General features: G+C 40.5%; 1 protein-coding gene across 1 annotated transcript; it reads right to left on the bottom strand.

The window, feature by feature from the left end:
* Positions 1-700: 700 nt before the first annotated feature.
* Positions 701-14,371, bottom strand: Mzt1 (mitotic spindle organizing protein 1). Its single transcript, XM_038310619.2, has 3 exons — positions 14,226-14,371; positions 6,265-6,410; positions 701-2,567 (listed from the first exon to the last, which is right to left on the bottom strand). Exons 1-3 carry the CDS (start codon positions 14,293-14,295, stop codon positions 2,547-2,549), a joined length of 237 nt encoding a protein of 78 aa, XP_038166547.1. The 5' UTR covers positions 14,296-14,371; the 3' UTR covers positions 701-2,546.
* Between the last annotated feature and the right edge of the window lie 243 nt (positions 14,372-14,614).

Raw genomic sequence — 14,614 nt, 5'->3', positions numbered from 1 at the left:
ACAGCATAAACATTGACCGCAATGGTCTTGAGACTCAATGGGCAAATATAAGTGACTCAACTTCTAGGAGAGGCCTAGAGTTAAGTTCACGGACAGAATGCAGGAAATGGCTTGGCTGGGTCAGAGGAAGAGATGGGGAGTCACTGACTGACTAGCACACTGTTTCAGTCTGAGAGGATGACAAAACTCTAAGGACGGTCAGAGTTACAAACAATGGCAGGTTCTTCATGGCACTAAGTTGCTCAATTTCAACCACTAAAACACCATAAATTTTATGTTATCTTTCACTATAACAGACAATAGTCAATGAGACCAAGGGCATCAAGTTCTTAATTGTTTGAAACATATTCGATTCAGTTATTGGTAAATGGCCACATATTTGAACAACATACAAATAACTTTATAATTTCCACGTACATTATCTTATATGAAGAGGGAAAAACCATAATATTACATTTATTTGAACTGTCAATTTAGTTTTAAAACCAAGTCAATTCTAATATGATTATCGCCTCTCACTATCAGAAAAAAATAATTCTACTCCTACCTAAAGCTTAATTTAAGATGTAATTATATAATGTAAATACATATAACCTAGCTTAAAATTTTTATACATAGTAAATGCCTTAATATTTATAGACTACCTTCAGAAACCGAACTGAACTCACAGAAGCATTTATTATATCAAGGGACATGCCAATAATGCAAAAATCATTTTATTTTTGTCATTTACAACATGCATGATACTGCCATTGTACTTGTACCACTGGTTTCTTAAATATTCCTATGAGCTCATTAAAAATATAGTTTACATTTAAAAATGTAACACGAAGTTCTCTGTAAACAGACACAACATGTTCTCTATAAACATAATCCTTTCTCAATATATTTTCCTACTTTGTTTCACACATAAATAACTTAATCTACAACATCATAAATAAAATTATCAACTCTATGTCCTAGAAGTAAATACAAACTGTGGAGTTTGAGGAACTACTTTCTGATTTTATAAATCATATGTAATACGTGCATCATCAAGCATATGATTCTCACAAGTTCTGTCTCCCAACTTGGGAGAGCTGCCTATCATAGACCTTTCAATTTACTTAGTAAAGATGTCATGCATTTAAAGTCAAAATAGCTACAAGCTCAGATTTTGTTTGTTGAGATCATGTCTCATTATATTGCCTATATAGACCAAGGCAGACTGCGATGCACAATTCCTCTGCCCTGTCTTCTGGTAGCAGGGAATAATGATCAATAGTTGAGATTAGTTTAAGGGCAGCAGAGAGGGTAGCTACTTAGTTATTAAATCTTTTAAAAACCATTTCCACTTGTTTGAAATACAAAAAAAGGTACAGAAAAATGAATGCTTGTATATCATTTAAATGTCAGAGAACTAAAATTAAAATTTAAGAAACAAAAAAATTCAGATTAAATCCATTTTAAGCTTGTGAAAATATCCCACTGAGATTCTGTAACAGGAACAGAATCAATACCATCAAAAATTTCTTTGAATTTATTTTTGAACCATCATTTTCAAGTTTAAGCTTTAATGGTATAAATGACACACAAACATTTTCTGTAAAGTCATAATTACTAATATACGTTTCATTAGTTTATATTAACAAGTGGAAATCCTACCAATTTGTTAAAATACACCACCTATATACTGATTTAATAACCACTCATAATTAAATAGTAAGCATTCCTATTATTTTTATGCAATAAAATTAAAAGGGAATTTTTGCACGTTTGCTGTTTTTACTTTATACATTATTTTGTAGGCCTTTATTTGGGTATAAAATTTAGAAAGAAAAGCACTCTCAGCTACTCTCATTAGATTTAAATGTTCAAAACTACAAATAATGCTAAGTCAAGCCCAGGCATTACTTTTAAAATCTAAGTTTCTAAAAGTTCTAAGTTTTAGCTAATACAAAAATTGATCTTTACACTTTTGGTTAGGGTTAACTGCCAAAAAAAAAGTTTAAAAAATTAATATTCTGTTGAGATGATTAGAAGACATATTTTTGATCCTTTTTTAAAAAACAAGATGTGAAACACAAAAACAGCCAAGTTCACAAATGGCAGCTGAAATTCCATCAACTTTCAGCCCAATGGAACACATAGCCAGTTACTATGCATAAACAATTCAAAATTAAGGTTTATAATGGAAATGTCAACAAGTCATAACTGCTATTCATCACCTGATGTGTCCCACCAACTCCAACCAGGCATAGCAGCTGTGTACATCTGATAGATCCTGTTTGGAAAATTACAGCTAGCAGAGCTATAAATAAGGAATACATAAACAGGAGCACGGCAAAGCCAAGGAATTGGGGGCACAACAAAAGATGGCCGTGATGTAAACACGCCTGTTAGCTCTCCCTTCAGCCACCTCCCACTGACTTACACAGCCATGGCTTTACAATTCTTTTTAAAAGAAAACATTTTCTACACAGCAACCAGTAACATCATCGTACTACAATGCAATCTTCAAATTGTCTTGCAGAGCTTGACATATCTGTTAAGGACTTCTCCAGAAGTCAGCTTGTGTTTTCGGCAGCCTAGAACAAGAGAGCAAGACTCGTGATTTCAGAAGACACACTGTGGGTAAATCTGTCAGTTTTATACTATATTGAACAAACAGCTGGCTATTCCCCAAAATAAACTGAATTGCTTTTATTGTGAAAATATGGTGGTTTTTATTTTTGTTGTATTATAAAGACTATCTTTCACCAGGAAGTGATGGTGCACATCTTTAATCCCAAGGGAGGCAGAGGCAGGCGGATCTCCATGAGTTTGAGGCCAGCCTGGTCTACAGAGTGAGTTCCAGGACAGTTAGGTCTGTTAAACAGAGAAACATTGTCATGGAAAGCAAAATGAAACAAATTTTCTCTTAAAATTTACTGCTAGATTACAAAGTTATTTCTATCATCTTAAGTAATAAAGAGAGCATGTAAAACTGTACTACTCATGACCTTGTTTTCCAAGATCTTTATTAGTTTGTTTTATTGCAGTGCAGAGACAGAATGAAAAATGAGAAACACTAATTAAGCTACAAAGTAGGCAGAACACAAGCAACAGAACAGTGAACATGTTTTTAATCTCTTCATTTATCTTTTGCTAAAAGGTATTGTTTGTGATATTATTTACTTAAAAAGATAAAAATTGTTTTATTGTAATGAACTCAAAAAAAGACATCACACCTGCACTTCCAGTTCCAAACTCCATACATCTCAATGACACAGTTACAATGTCCCTTCATTTAGGGTTTTATACATCACTACCAATTGCATTTTTATGTACACACACTCACCTGTCCCTTTGCCAGCATTTTTGTCCTCTCTCATTTTCCTTGGCCTCCTCCTAAAGCATAAAGTACCCTATACAGCTGTTACACATGCACATATTATAGGCTAGGATCTGCGTAAGAAGGAGAATGCTTAGGTTTTCTTCTTTCTAATAATGGGTAACCTCCCCTCCCAGGTGTGTCTGATCATTCACCAAAACCCCATCTGATTGTACTTGTAGAATGACTGAAAGGATAGCTCCTGCCAGTAACTGAGCACCGAGAGGCTAAGCCAGGAAGAGCCAGAGCTACAGTTCAGCTTGAGCTCCATGGGGGAGGAAACCCTGCTTCAAAAAACCGGGGACAAAATGAAACAAAGACTGAATTATATAATTTCTTAATGCCAATATGAAAACGATGAACTTTGTTTGCTTTTTGAGACATGGTATCTCTATGTAGTTTTGGCTGTCCTGGAACTCACTATGTAGACCAGGGACCCGCCTACCTGTATACCTCAAATGCTGAGGTTAAAAGCATACACCACCACCACACAGCCCTGAAAATGATAAATTTAATCTTAGAAAAATGCATGGCTTACTTCTATTTCTACTTACTAATTAAAATTTCCCCTTTAGTTATTTCAAGAAAATATGGTAAAATGTTGGGAAAATTATAAATAATGCAATAATATAAAAGGCCTAACCCTTTCCCTCACAGGCAAAAAATCTTGTTTTCCTTAGAAAATGAGTTAGCTTTTCTCTCTTCAAGACTTACCACACAAAAGAGTTAGAACAGAGTTTAAATATTTTTGCCAGGTGTGGTGGCACTCCAGAGGCAGAGGTAGGATGATCTCTGTGACTTTGGTGCAGGCCACAGATACATAATGAAACTGTCTCAAACAAAACAAAACAAAACAAAACAAAACAAAACAAAACAACAAAACCTGGCTTACATAGTCTTTGTCAATCAGTGCAAATGAAAAGCCCAGGTCAACTCCTTAACTCTCAACAGCTGGGCTACACTGCTATAGCTTCCACTTCCCTGGCAGCATGTTATGAAGAAGAGCATCAGCAGTACCTGCCACTGTTTGCGGGAGGAAGTAATGCCAGTGTAGCCTGAGCCGATGCCTACTGTAGCCCTAGGAAGAATTCACTTAACCATCATCTAGTCTTCCTTTCCAGTTCTTTTTCATTCTGCTGTGAAAGCTATACTCTGAGTTTTTAAAAAGATGACAAGGAAGGTAAATTAATTGAAAAGAAGCTGGGTAAAACCCTGTGAAATGCACTCAATGTTAAGGGTACTGAGAAGTGCAAATAAAAAGAGAGGACCCATACGTGCCCCTTAATGAGAAATGGCTGAAACTAAGATGCCCAGTCATGAACATTGATGTACATGAAGCAAAGGAAACTCCTATGACACTGGTGAAATATAAATTAAGACAACCACTTTGGGAAAGCTTGGCACTGTAATGATCTATTAAGTTGGTAACAGACACAGGCTACAGCCCAATCATTTTATGTCTAAGTACATATCTAAACCAAATGCACATATGTAAGCATGAGGAGACATGGGCTACAATGCTCAAAGTATCATTATTTACAACAGTCTTACATTGAAAACAACTCTATCTACTCATGACAGGGCAAATTGTAGTATATTTGTAGAAGCAAACTTATTTGCAAGAAAAGAAACATATTACAGTGACATTCATCATAAGCAAACATCAAAACACGACACTAAATGAAAGAACCCACTAGAAATAGTAAAATTCCATTGAAATGAAGCTTAAAACTTTGACAAAGTTATAGTAGCTTTTAGACATCCCGTTCAGTTAGTGAGACTGGTAAATGTCACTACAGAACTCAGGAGACTACAGGGGAAGCAAGACGGAGAAGCAGACCTGTGGTAGGAACAGGGCTTTCTAAGGTGCTGGCAAAGATAATTATATGGTATTTAATTCTGTGTGTGCGTGTCTGTGTGTGGGTGTCTGTGTGTGGTTGACACCGGATGTCATCCACAGACACTTTCCACCTTAGCTTTAGAGAGCACTCTTTCGGTGGACCTGGAGTTTATTGTCTACACTAACTGGCCATCTCCACAGCTCTAGGAATAAAGACATGCATTCCTGAACCCAGCTGGAGATCAAATTCACCTTTGATGTGTGTGTGGTAAGGACTTCCCAGCCCTTTTAATATTTATAATGGATATTTACCCTGTAAGTATATTTTGTGTTAGGTTTCACAATCAATGAGTAATAAAATAAAAACCCCTGAGTTGCTTTGAAAAACAACAATGTGAAAACCAAGCTGTTTTGCTGTTGGTCAATATGGTCATCACTTGAAGCTTCAATATTCATGGTCAGTGGGATTCCTGAGCAACATACATACAGCCTTCTATCTTGTCTTCATATGTTTGTTTCTGCTTATGTCTATTCAAATATCGAATAATGACCCCCAATTGCTGGATTAGAAGCCACCCTAATTCAGTATGAACTCACTGTAATCTGAGACAAACAGATACCATTTTCAAATATGGTTATTCATTGGTACTAGGGATTAGGACTTGGAGTTTTTCATAGGAGGTACATGGGGAGGGGAGTGGGGGAGTCCTGTGGACCCAGGGTTGCGGGATCTTCATGACCATGACACAGGGCAGAAACAGAATGCCCAGGAAGTCCCAGTGAGAGCCCAGATCAACGATTCTTTGCAATTAAGGCCCTGCATGTAAACATGTATAGATAAAGGGGTTTCTGTGTGACTCACTGTGTCACACTGCAGCTTCCATGATGAGATTTTCCCTTTCTTTTTTCTTCCTCTTAAATTTTGCTTTATTTTGGGGGGAGGAGGTTGCAGGGACAGAGGGTGGAAGCGAGAGGATGGAAGATGGGCGGGATGGAGATGCATGAAAGACACAGAATGAGTAAAAAGAAAGAAAACAAGCAAAAAAAAAAACCCTTAATATGCAAATCTAACCTTTAGTGCTTCAGTACCCTTGCGAAGTTCCTTAATTACAGACGATAAAGCTTCCGGGTTGATTCCTTGTTCACAAAGTCGTACACAAATAGATAGCGTTTCCATATCTAAACCAGTATTCAAAATCCTTGAAATCTCAAGCAGAACTGAAACAGATAAGACATAATTTTTAAAAAGCATTTAACAACTAAAGAAAAAAATGCATGGAGCACTTCTTTTCCTCTTAATGGACTGAACAGGTTTTATTTAGGTATTTATAAATGTGTATAAACATACACACACAAACACATGCAGTAACAACTAGTAAAAAAATTGAGACCATAAATTTGAAGAACAGGGGAACATGGCAGGGTATGAAGGGAAGAAAGACATTTTAATTTCAAAAGTTAAAAACAAAGCAGAGTTAAAGAATTTGGGGAAAAGCACTTTGACATGATAGCTTTCAAGTGAAAATCAGTATCCATTCACATACTTTAAAAAATATTTAATATTCTTTTGTCACACAATATATCCTGATTACAGTTTCCCCTCCTTTTACGCCTTCCAGTTCCTCCCCACTTCCCCTTCCTTCTGGATTCCACTCCCTTTCCATTCTTATTAGAAAACAAGGGGTAATATATATATATATATATATATATACACACACACACACACACACACACACACACACATACATATATACATATATATGTATATATATATTATAACTAATATTATATAAACTACTACATCAGAGTTGAACAAAACAAACTGAAGAAAAAAGTCCAAGAAAAGGCACAAGAACCAGACACCTATTCATATGTCTGCTTAGGAGTCCCATAAAAACATTAAACTGGAAGCCATGGTATATACACACACAAGACAAGGCGCAGGCCTGTGCAGGTCCTCTGCATGCTGCCTCAGTCTCTGAGTTCACATGACCTTTGCTCATGTTGATTTAGAGAGCCTTGTTTTTTCGTGTTTCCTCCATCCCCTCTGGCTCTGAACAATCTTTCTGCCTCTTCTTTAAAGGGGGTTCCCTGAGCTTGGAAGAGAGGGATTTGGAGACATTGCATTTACGACTGAGTGTTCCAAGCTCTCTCACTCTCTCAATAATGACTGTGGTGTCTTTTTTTTCCCATCTGCTTCAGAAGGAAGCTTCTCTTTGATGGCGGAGCAGGGCATTGATGTATTAAGGAATCAGCACTTCAGGATTCAGCACGCACTTCTGGCTTATTTATTTTTTACACTTATTGGTTGACTGACTAACGCATGTGTGTCTACATGTGGGTTTCCATTGGCCACAGTGCACAGAGGTCTGAGGGAGAACTTACAGAATCAGGTCTCTCCTTCCACCACATAGGTCTTGGAGATCAGAGTCAGGACATCAGGTTTGCTGGCATGGTACCCTCACCTAGTGAAAACCATCTTGATCTTGCAGCCCAGTGCCTCAGTTTTAAAAACTTAAAAATAGTTACATAACATGTTTTTTCATAAAAATGTCAAATTCTTAACCTCTCAGTTGTAAGATTAAGCTGTTCCTACGCTTCCCCCATTGAAACACTATTGTGATTAACTGTGATACAGATGCATATACTAAATTATATTCCAAGACAAATTCTAAAAGAACTACTCAGCAACAAGAGCATTTAAAGCTGTAGAACCTTCCATAATAACTGAACAGAGTAATTGTATCTGTTGATTTTATTGATAAAGCTCATACTCTTTAACTTCACTTTTAAACTTTATTTAAGTGCATGAGTGCTTTGCCTCTAGGTTACATTGAGTGTCACACACTTACCTTCATTTTCTACAGCACTGTATTTGGTGGTAGTTCACGGAAGTACCTTTTTGACATTAAAAAGCAGCAGCGTTGAACACCTAGGTTATTTAAGTGCTTTTCCAGGAACCCTTTTCCTTACAGGACAAACAGTTCCACTGACATTGTTAAATGTTGGCGTTTCCCACAATGCGTTTAGAATTCAAGTCAACTGATAACATATTACCTGCTGCATACTTTTCCCTGGCATCATGCTAGGATAGTATTTCCCATGCAGAGTGAATTTATCATTATTCTCATTCAGCACTTGAGAATTGCTTTCTCCCTTCCATAAATATTTAAATACTTGATTTCTGGAATGTATGTAGAAGAAAAGGTCCTCTTCTCAGAAATAAGCCAGTTGCCACAATGTAATTTACTGAATGACACATCCTTTTGTCACTAGACTGCAACTGCTACCTTTACCACATAAGAAGCTCCCAGAGATCTACACAGCATGGTTCTGTCAGAGCCATATCACTAACTACTAGTTTATACTGTACACAGTAGGTTAAATATTCTTCTGCCACTTTCATGTAAGGAAAAGCCTTTCTATTCTCAGGTTGAAGTCAGACATTTTCATCAATTTCCATGACAAATTTATTGGGCTTCCTGCTTGAACTGCATGAAAGCATGGATTATTTGGGGGAAAATGGACAAGTTAACAATACTTAGTCATGTGCTGGAGAGATGGCTCGGAGGTCAAGAGCACTGGCTGCTTTTCCAGAGGTCCTGAGTTCAATTCCCAATAGCACATGGTGGCTCACAACCATCTGAAGTAGTGGCATCTGATGCCCTCTTCTGGCATAAAGGCGTACACGCAGGTACTTAAACAATACTTAGACACTCACTAATTTAACTCGGAGTACTGAGCACTGCCATAGTATTCCTGTCAACATGCAACTTTCCCCACTTTTCATATTATTTATTTTCATGTCTCATAGTTCAATGTGGATCTTAAAAATATACTTTCTATGTCAGTATATGGAGTACAGTTCTGAATCTCTTGTCTAAATTCTAATGCCTGTGAGTTTCTTTCTTTCTTTCTTTCTTTCTTTCTTTCTTTCTTTCTTTCTTTCTTTCTTCCTGTTAATGGTCTGAATTTTTCTCATCATAACTCATATTTTCCTGTTTTACATACCCAGTGATTAGTGGCCAGGTGTTGGGAATTCTACTTTGTTGGCACTGGACATCTGTATCTTCCTATGAATATTCTTGAGCTAATGGTAAATATAATAACCTGGAAACTGATCCTTTCAGGTCTAAAGCCACAGATTGGTTGGGCAGAATCACAGTCCTACAGTGAACAGCTGATTAAGCTACTACGGTAAGTCCCTTTCAAATACTCTAATTATTGCACAAATTGTTTTTTCTATTCTGACTTACAGAACAATATAGTCCTTAGCTCTGTAGAAGCATTGTGCTTTGTTCCCCCATTTTCTGGTTGGTAAATGTGTTAACTAGCCAATGCTCTTTGGTTTATGCTACTGACCTCCAGAATTTTCAGCTCTCTCAGGTATCTCCCCTCCCTCCCTCCCTCCCTCCCTCCCTCCCCTCCCTGTGTTTTAACTCTTCCTGCACTGCTCCTTAGCTCAACCCAATTGTCCATTGGGTCCCACCTGGTGTGTCTGTGCTGCAATGAGGCCCGAAGACAAAGAGCTGGGGTGACAGAAGCATCACTTCATGTATTTCCTGTGACTAATATTCAGTCTCTTTGTATGTTTTCCATGGGCTTTTGTTTTGTCTAAGTAGGAGTGTATGCTCAGTATGCGACTCCATTTTGTGCAGAAGTATTCAGTTTTACATTTTCAGGGTTGACAGCTACTAATACTTTGCTCTTCCGTGACATAAGTGTTACTCGTGTTACCTGCTGATTTTAGTGACTGTACTTTAAGACTTCAATGTCCTCCAGATCATTTGTAGTAGTATAGTATTTGTGTTTTAGTAAATAAATCTTGCCTGAAGACCAGAGGCAAAGTTAAAGCCACTGGAGGTCAGGTAACGGTGACATATACCCTTAATCCCAGAATTTGGGAGACAGAGGCAGATGGATCTCTGTGAGTTCAAGGTTACCCTGGGCTACACAAAATTAATGCAGAAGCAAATCCAGGTCTTATTTCTTGGTAGAGATAAGATTTCTCTAGTGGCCTGGCTGCTTTGCTTTTCTGTCTCTGCATTTTTATGATTCGTGCTACAAATACTTGTTCTTGCTTCATAACTGAACGTTTACTTGCAGTGATTTCCTATTTTTGTCTGCTGTACCTGCCTTTACATAATTTAGGCTCTATTTCCAGCGTTCGTGTACCGGAGAGTGCTCTGTGACTTCCGACATTGCAAGAGTGAAGGAGGGTGGTCAGGAGTGGGCTCTTTAGAGCAGACCACCTGAGTTCAAATTCCACTTTTATTCCTATAATGAACCAATCTCAATTTGCGCCTACTACCATTCTGTAAATATTAGGCAACAGTACTTTTTTATAGGGTTAGTGTAAGGATTAAGGAATCACTTAGAACGGTGCCTAATATACACTAGGAGTCAGCAAATGCTTAGCTATTACCTATTACGGCTTTTCTCTTTTTTCATCTACTTAAGTTATCTTTGTGACTGTAGGAAACTCGTCTGCTCACAAGCACTTTGATACTCCTCTCACCCTGGCCTCAAGCTCTCTGGGTGCAGCTTTACAGAAGCATCTTGGCTCAAGACTCAGAGATCACACGATGATGCTTCTCCATTTCTGCCACGGCAGATGGTACGTTTCTGCCTGGTAGGCAACATACTTCTCTAGGCTCTACCCTTAAAACCCCACTGTGGTTCCTTTCTGCTTTCTTAAAGGGAAAAACCTCCACTTTTCATCAATGGAGACTTTCTTTTCTTGTTTTTGAACATGGCTATATTTAATAATTATACTTCAACATTACTTCCTAATTTTTATATCCCTAACACATGGAATTTCTTTAACTCTGATTGTTTTCATAAGAGTCCACTTAACCATTGTAGATTCCAAGGTTACTTTTGATACATTGAAATAAGGAGACATGTAAATCTAGGAAGACCCTATTAAAGAATTCAGAAGTTTGAGAAGCTATTGGCAGATATAAAATTTATAAAATCTAAAATTGTGTGCGAGAGGTTCTGGTATAAAATCAACTGCCCCCATCCCCTCCACCCCTGCCGCTCCCTTTCTTTGGCACATGTGCTCTTTTCCCAGGAGAAGAAGGTCCTCTGGGGATGGGCCCGTTAGACTTGCTAGCCTCCAGAACTATAAACAGTAAATCCCGTTCTTTAGTTTACACAGACTCAGGTAATCTGTTCCAGGAAGGCAAAACATACAGATTCACACTCTGTGTAAAATAAGAGAACAGTATACATCTAAAATGAATGACAGGTGGACTTAACTGATTTTGAAAAGAAGTATTTGAAGTCGGGCGGTGGTGGTGTACACCTTTAATCCCAGCACTCGGGAGGCAGAGGCAGGCAGATCTCTATGAGTTCGAGGCCAGCCTGGTTTACAAGAGCTAGTTCCAGGACAGGCTCCAAAGCTACAGAGAAACCTTGTCTCAACACCCTCCCCCACCAAAAAAGGAAAAAAGAAGTATTTGAGAAAGACTTGCCTGAAGAAGTAAAACCTTCGACTTTTAAGTGTGAGAAGACCACAAGACAGGAGGAAGTGAGGCAGCAGAAAGCACACCTTGTGTGATGGTTCTAGAGTGGAGGGAACTTTCTCAGCTCACTAATGTGCACAGCCGGTGTCAAGGTGGGGTTAGGAAGGGACAAAGGAGTAGAAAACAGAGGAGACATGTGCATGCAGTAAAGCCTACTAAGGAATTCAGAAGTTTCAGACACTATTGGTAGACATAAAGTGGGAGTTTATATTTGAGTTTAAATATGGGTTTGATTTTCGAATGGGCCACATATGATGTGGAATCGATCTACAGTGCTGTAATTCTGGTAAAAGACTGGTAAATGGGCTAAACTGAAGAAAACAGTGACGTCGTCAAATACCAAATTAGTGGTGAACTGTAAGGCCTTTGTGGAGACTAGGAGGCAGGAGTGACAAAGAAAATCAGAGGGACCCCAGGCTCCCTTCTCGAATGAGTAACGGGATGGATGGCATTAATGTCACTGACTAGTCTGATGGCTCTCAACACCTTTCTTGAGGAAGCTTTTGAAAGCTTACTACCAGATACATAAACTTGCTTCTATGCTGAAGCCTTTGGAAAGAAAATGATCAGAAATATAACTACTGGCAGTAAAATTAAAATATGAGGAGCCACACTGAAAGGGAAGGAGGTAGTTGAAATCTGGCTGTTTTAGGAGGAAATGTTGAAAGTGAACGCTGAGTGTGTAACACGGGCATGAGAGGAGTACCTGATCCCACAGCTCTTACACTCTGTCTGAGCTGGGGTACATCGGGCTCCTTTTGAAGGCTACAGACAAAGCTTCCTTGTCCCCCCCATGCATGATCTAGCTTTAAGAAAGACCACTCATTTGACAACTGTAATGAAAACTTTACGGGGTGAGTCCCACTACCCTGGCAAACCACTGACATCAAGCACTTAAGTCACTGTTAGGTAACACAGAGAGGAGGAAGAAGATGAGAAAGACATTAGATCTTGAAGAAAAACTGCTACTGAGAAAAGAAATGGGATCCAAAATGCATGAAAATTTCATGTTGATTCTCATCCATTGATTTAAATACAATGAAACCTCACACATACTCTCACTCCATCAGAAACAAAAACACCTCTGGTCTTCACTTTTACGTGTTCTTATGTTCTGTAATTTTCATGTTATGTCAAGTTCTCTCAGGAAAGACGGTGACGACACAAGCAATGGCAGAGCTTACTTCTCAGAGCAGGCAGTCCCCCCAGAAGCTTCCTTTCAAAGAAAACTGGCTGGAAGGAAGGACTTATCTTCAGATAAAATTCCAAATACAGTGATGCAAAGGGGTGTGTGCACCAGAGACCAGCATTCCAAGGACACACCAGGGGCAGAAAGAGAAAGATCAAGAATTTGAGGTCACTCTAGACTACACAGCAAGACCCTCTCTCGGAACAACACACCCTCAAACCCACAATGGCAACCATGGCAAGATGGTGATGTTAGACAGATAAACTCCATGGGTACATAAAAACTCACTTTAAGAAACAATAAGCCACGGATGAAAAACCGGCTGGATCACAGACTTTTCAGAAAAGGAGCAATGTAGCCAACAGCAACTAGGTAGAAAAAGTATATGTAAAGATTCTAACAGTTTCATTCCTTACATATGAAAGCAATGACCTGTGCAGGCCATTCCAAGAAGAAGGGGTAGGATAAAATGGCAGGCATTTAGTGAAGAAACGCAAGGCAGTAGGGTTGACATCACCTTGTGACAATAGTGTTATCTTTTAAGAAAGATGCTGAGGGAGTTAAGCCCTTGAAACCACCAAGGCCAATACAGACCACACGCACAGGGAAACGAAGGCAGATACGTGCAAATAGAATGTCAGCTAGTGCAAATGAGAAGGCAAATAAATAAACCTGATCATTTTTGATACACACGCTACCTAGCTGTCTAATTTTAAATGCCCACATCAGACCTCGCAGCTACAGCTTTATTTTACAAATAAGATGACTACGGTTTATGAAGCTGAGTGTTGGGTCCAAGAGACCGAAGGCAACTAACTCAGAGACACTTGGACACGTGTGTGCGGACACACTCACAGTTGAGGCCACCCGTGTCACCCGGTCTACGACAGGGCTGGGAGATGAGGACGGGGAGATCAGCTCATTTGTTGGAAACACAGAGCTCCTTGCTGAGATGCCCCGGCCCGGAGGCTGAGGAGTGACTGAAGGGTCCACGACTCCTTCGCCCGGGGACTTCAGTCACCAGCTTCTCCGGCGCCACGGGGCGGGTCGCGGGGACCCGGGCTGGGGACGTAACGGGCCGCCGCGAGGCCAGAACGCCGCGCGCGCGCCAAACTACGCCACCGCGGAGGCCAGCGCTTCAGACACCGGGTCGCCAGCTTCGAGGTGGCGGCTGCGGGTCCCCTTTCCCCAGCCCCTCGCAGGACGGCGCGGGGGGGTCGACGCGGGGACCGCCGGGCCCCTCCACGACGCCTCCATCTGGGGCTCGGCGCCGGGAAGCGCGGGCCGGGTAAAGCGAGCGCGCAGCGTACTCACCGTCCATGGTCTCCCTCACCGCGTTCAGGTTGGCCGAGGCCGCCGCACCCGCGCCGCTGCCACTGGCCATGGAGAAGAGAAAGCCCGGGCCGGCGGGAGAGGACCTGACCCGGAAATGGAGCGCCTGCCTCTCCTGCCGGCACTCCCACCGCACGGCCGCGCTCACGCCGGCCAAGTCCCGCCCCCGCCGGGCCGGCCCCGCCCCCTCGCGCAGGGCGCCGACGCACGGCGGCGTTGATTTGAATTTGGAGCCTCGTTCCCCAGCGCGGAACTTCGAGCGAGGAGTTAGCGTTCGAATTCGCTCCAGCGCCTCGACGCCATTGGCTGGTTCGCGGACGGCGGCGAGATGCGATTGGCCTGTCTCCTCGCCCCGCCCCGTGCCCTGGTTG

The sequence above is a fragment of the Arvicola amphibius genome, chromosome 13 (assembly GCF_903992535.2).
Source record: "Arvicola amphibius chromosome 13, mArvAmp1.2, whole genome shotgun sequence".
Classification (NCBI taxonomy): Eukaryota; Metazoa; Chordata; class Mammalia; order Rodentia; family Cricetidae; genus Arvicola; species Arvicola amphibius.
Note: the sequence above shows the minus strand (reverse complement) of the source record. Positions and strands in the feature narration are given on the sequence as shown.

Coding starts and splice junctions, on each gene's coding strand:
- Mzt1 (XM_038310619.2), bottom strand. CDS start 14,295: ATGGCCAGTGGCAGCGGCGCGGGTGCGGCGGCCTCGGCCAACCTGAAC. Junction 6,411..14,225: donor GGTGAGGGAGACCATGGACG/GTGAGTACGCTG, acceptor TATCTGTTTCAG/TTCTGCTTGAGATTTCAAGG. Junction 2,568..6,264: donor AGGGTACTGAAGCACTAAAG/GTTAGATTTGCA, acceptor CTCTTGTTCTAG/GCTGCCGAAAACACAAGCTG.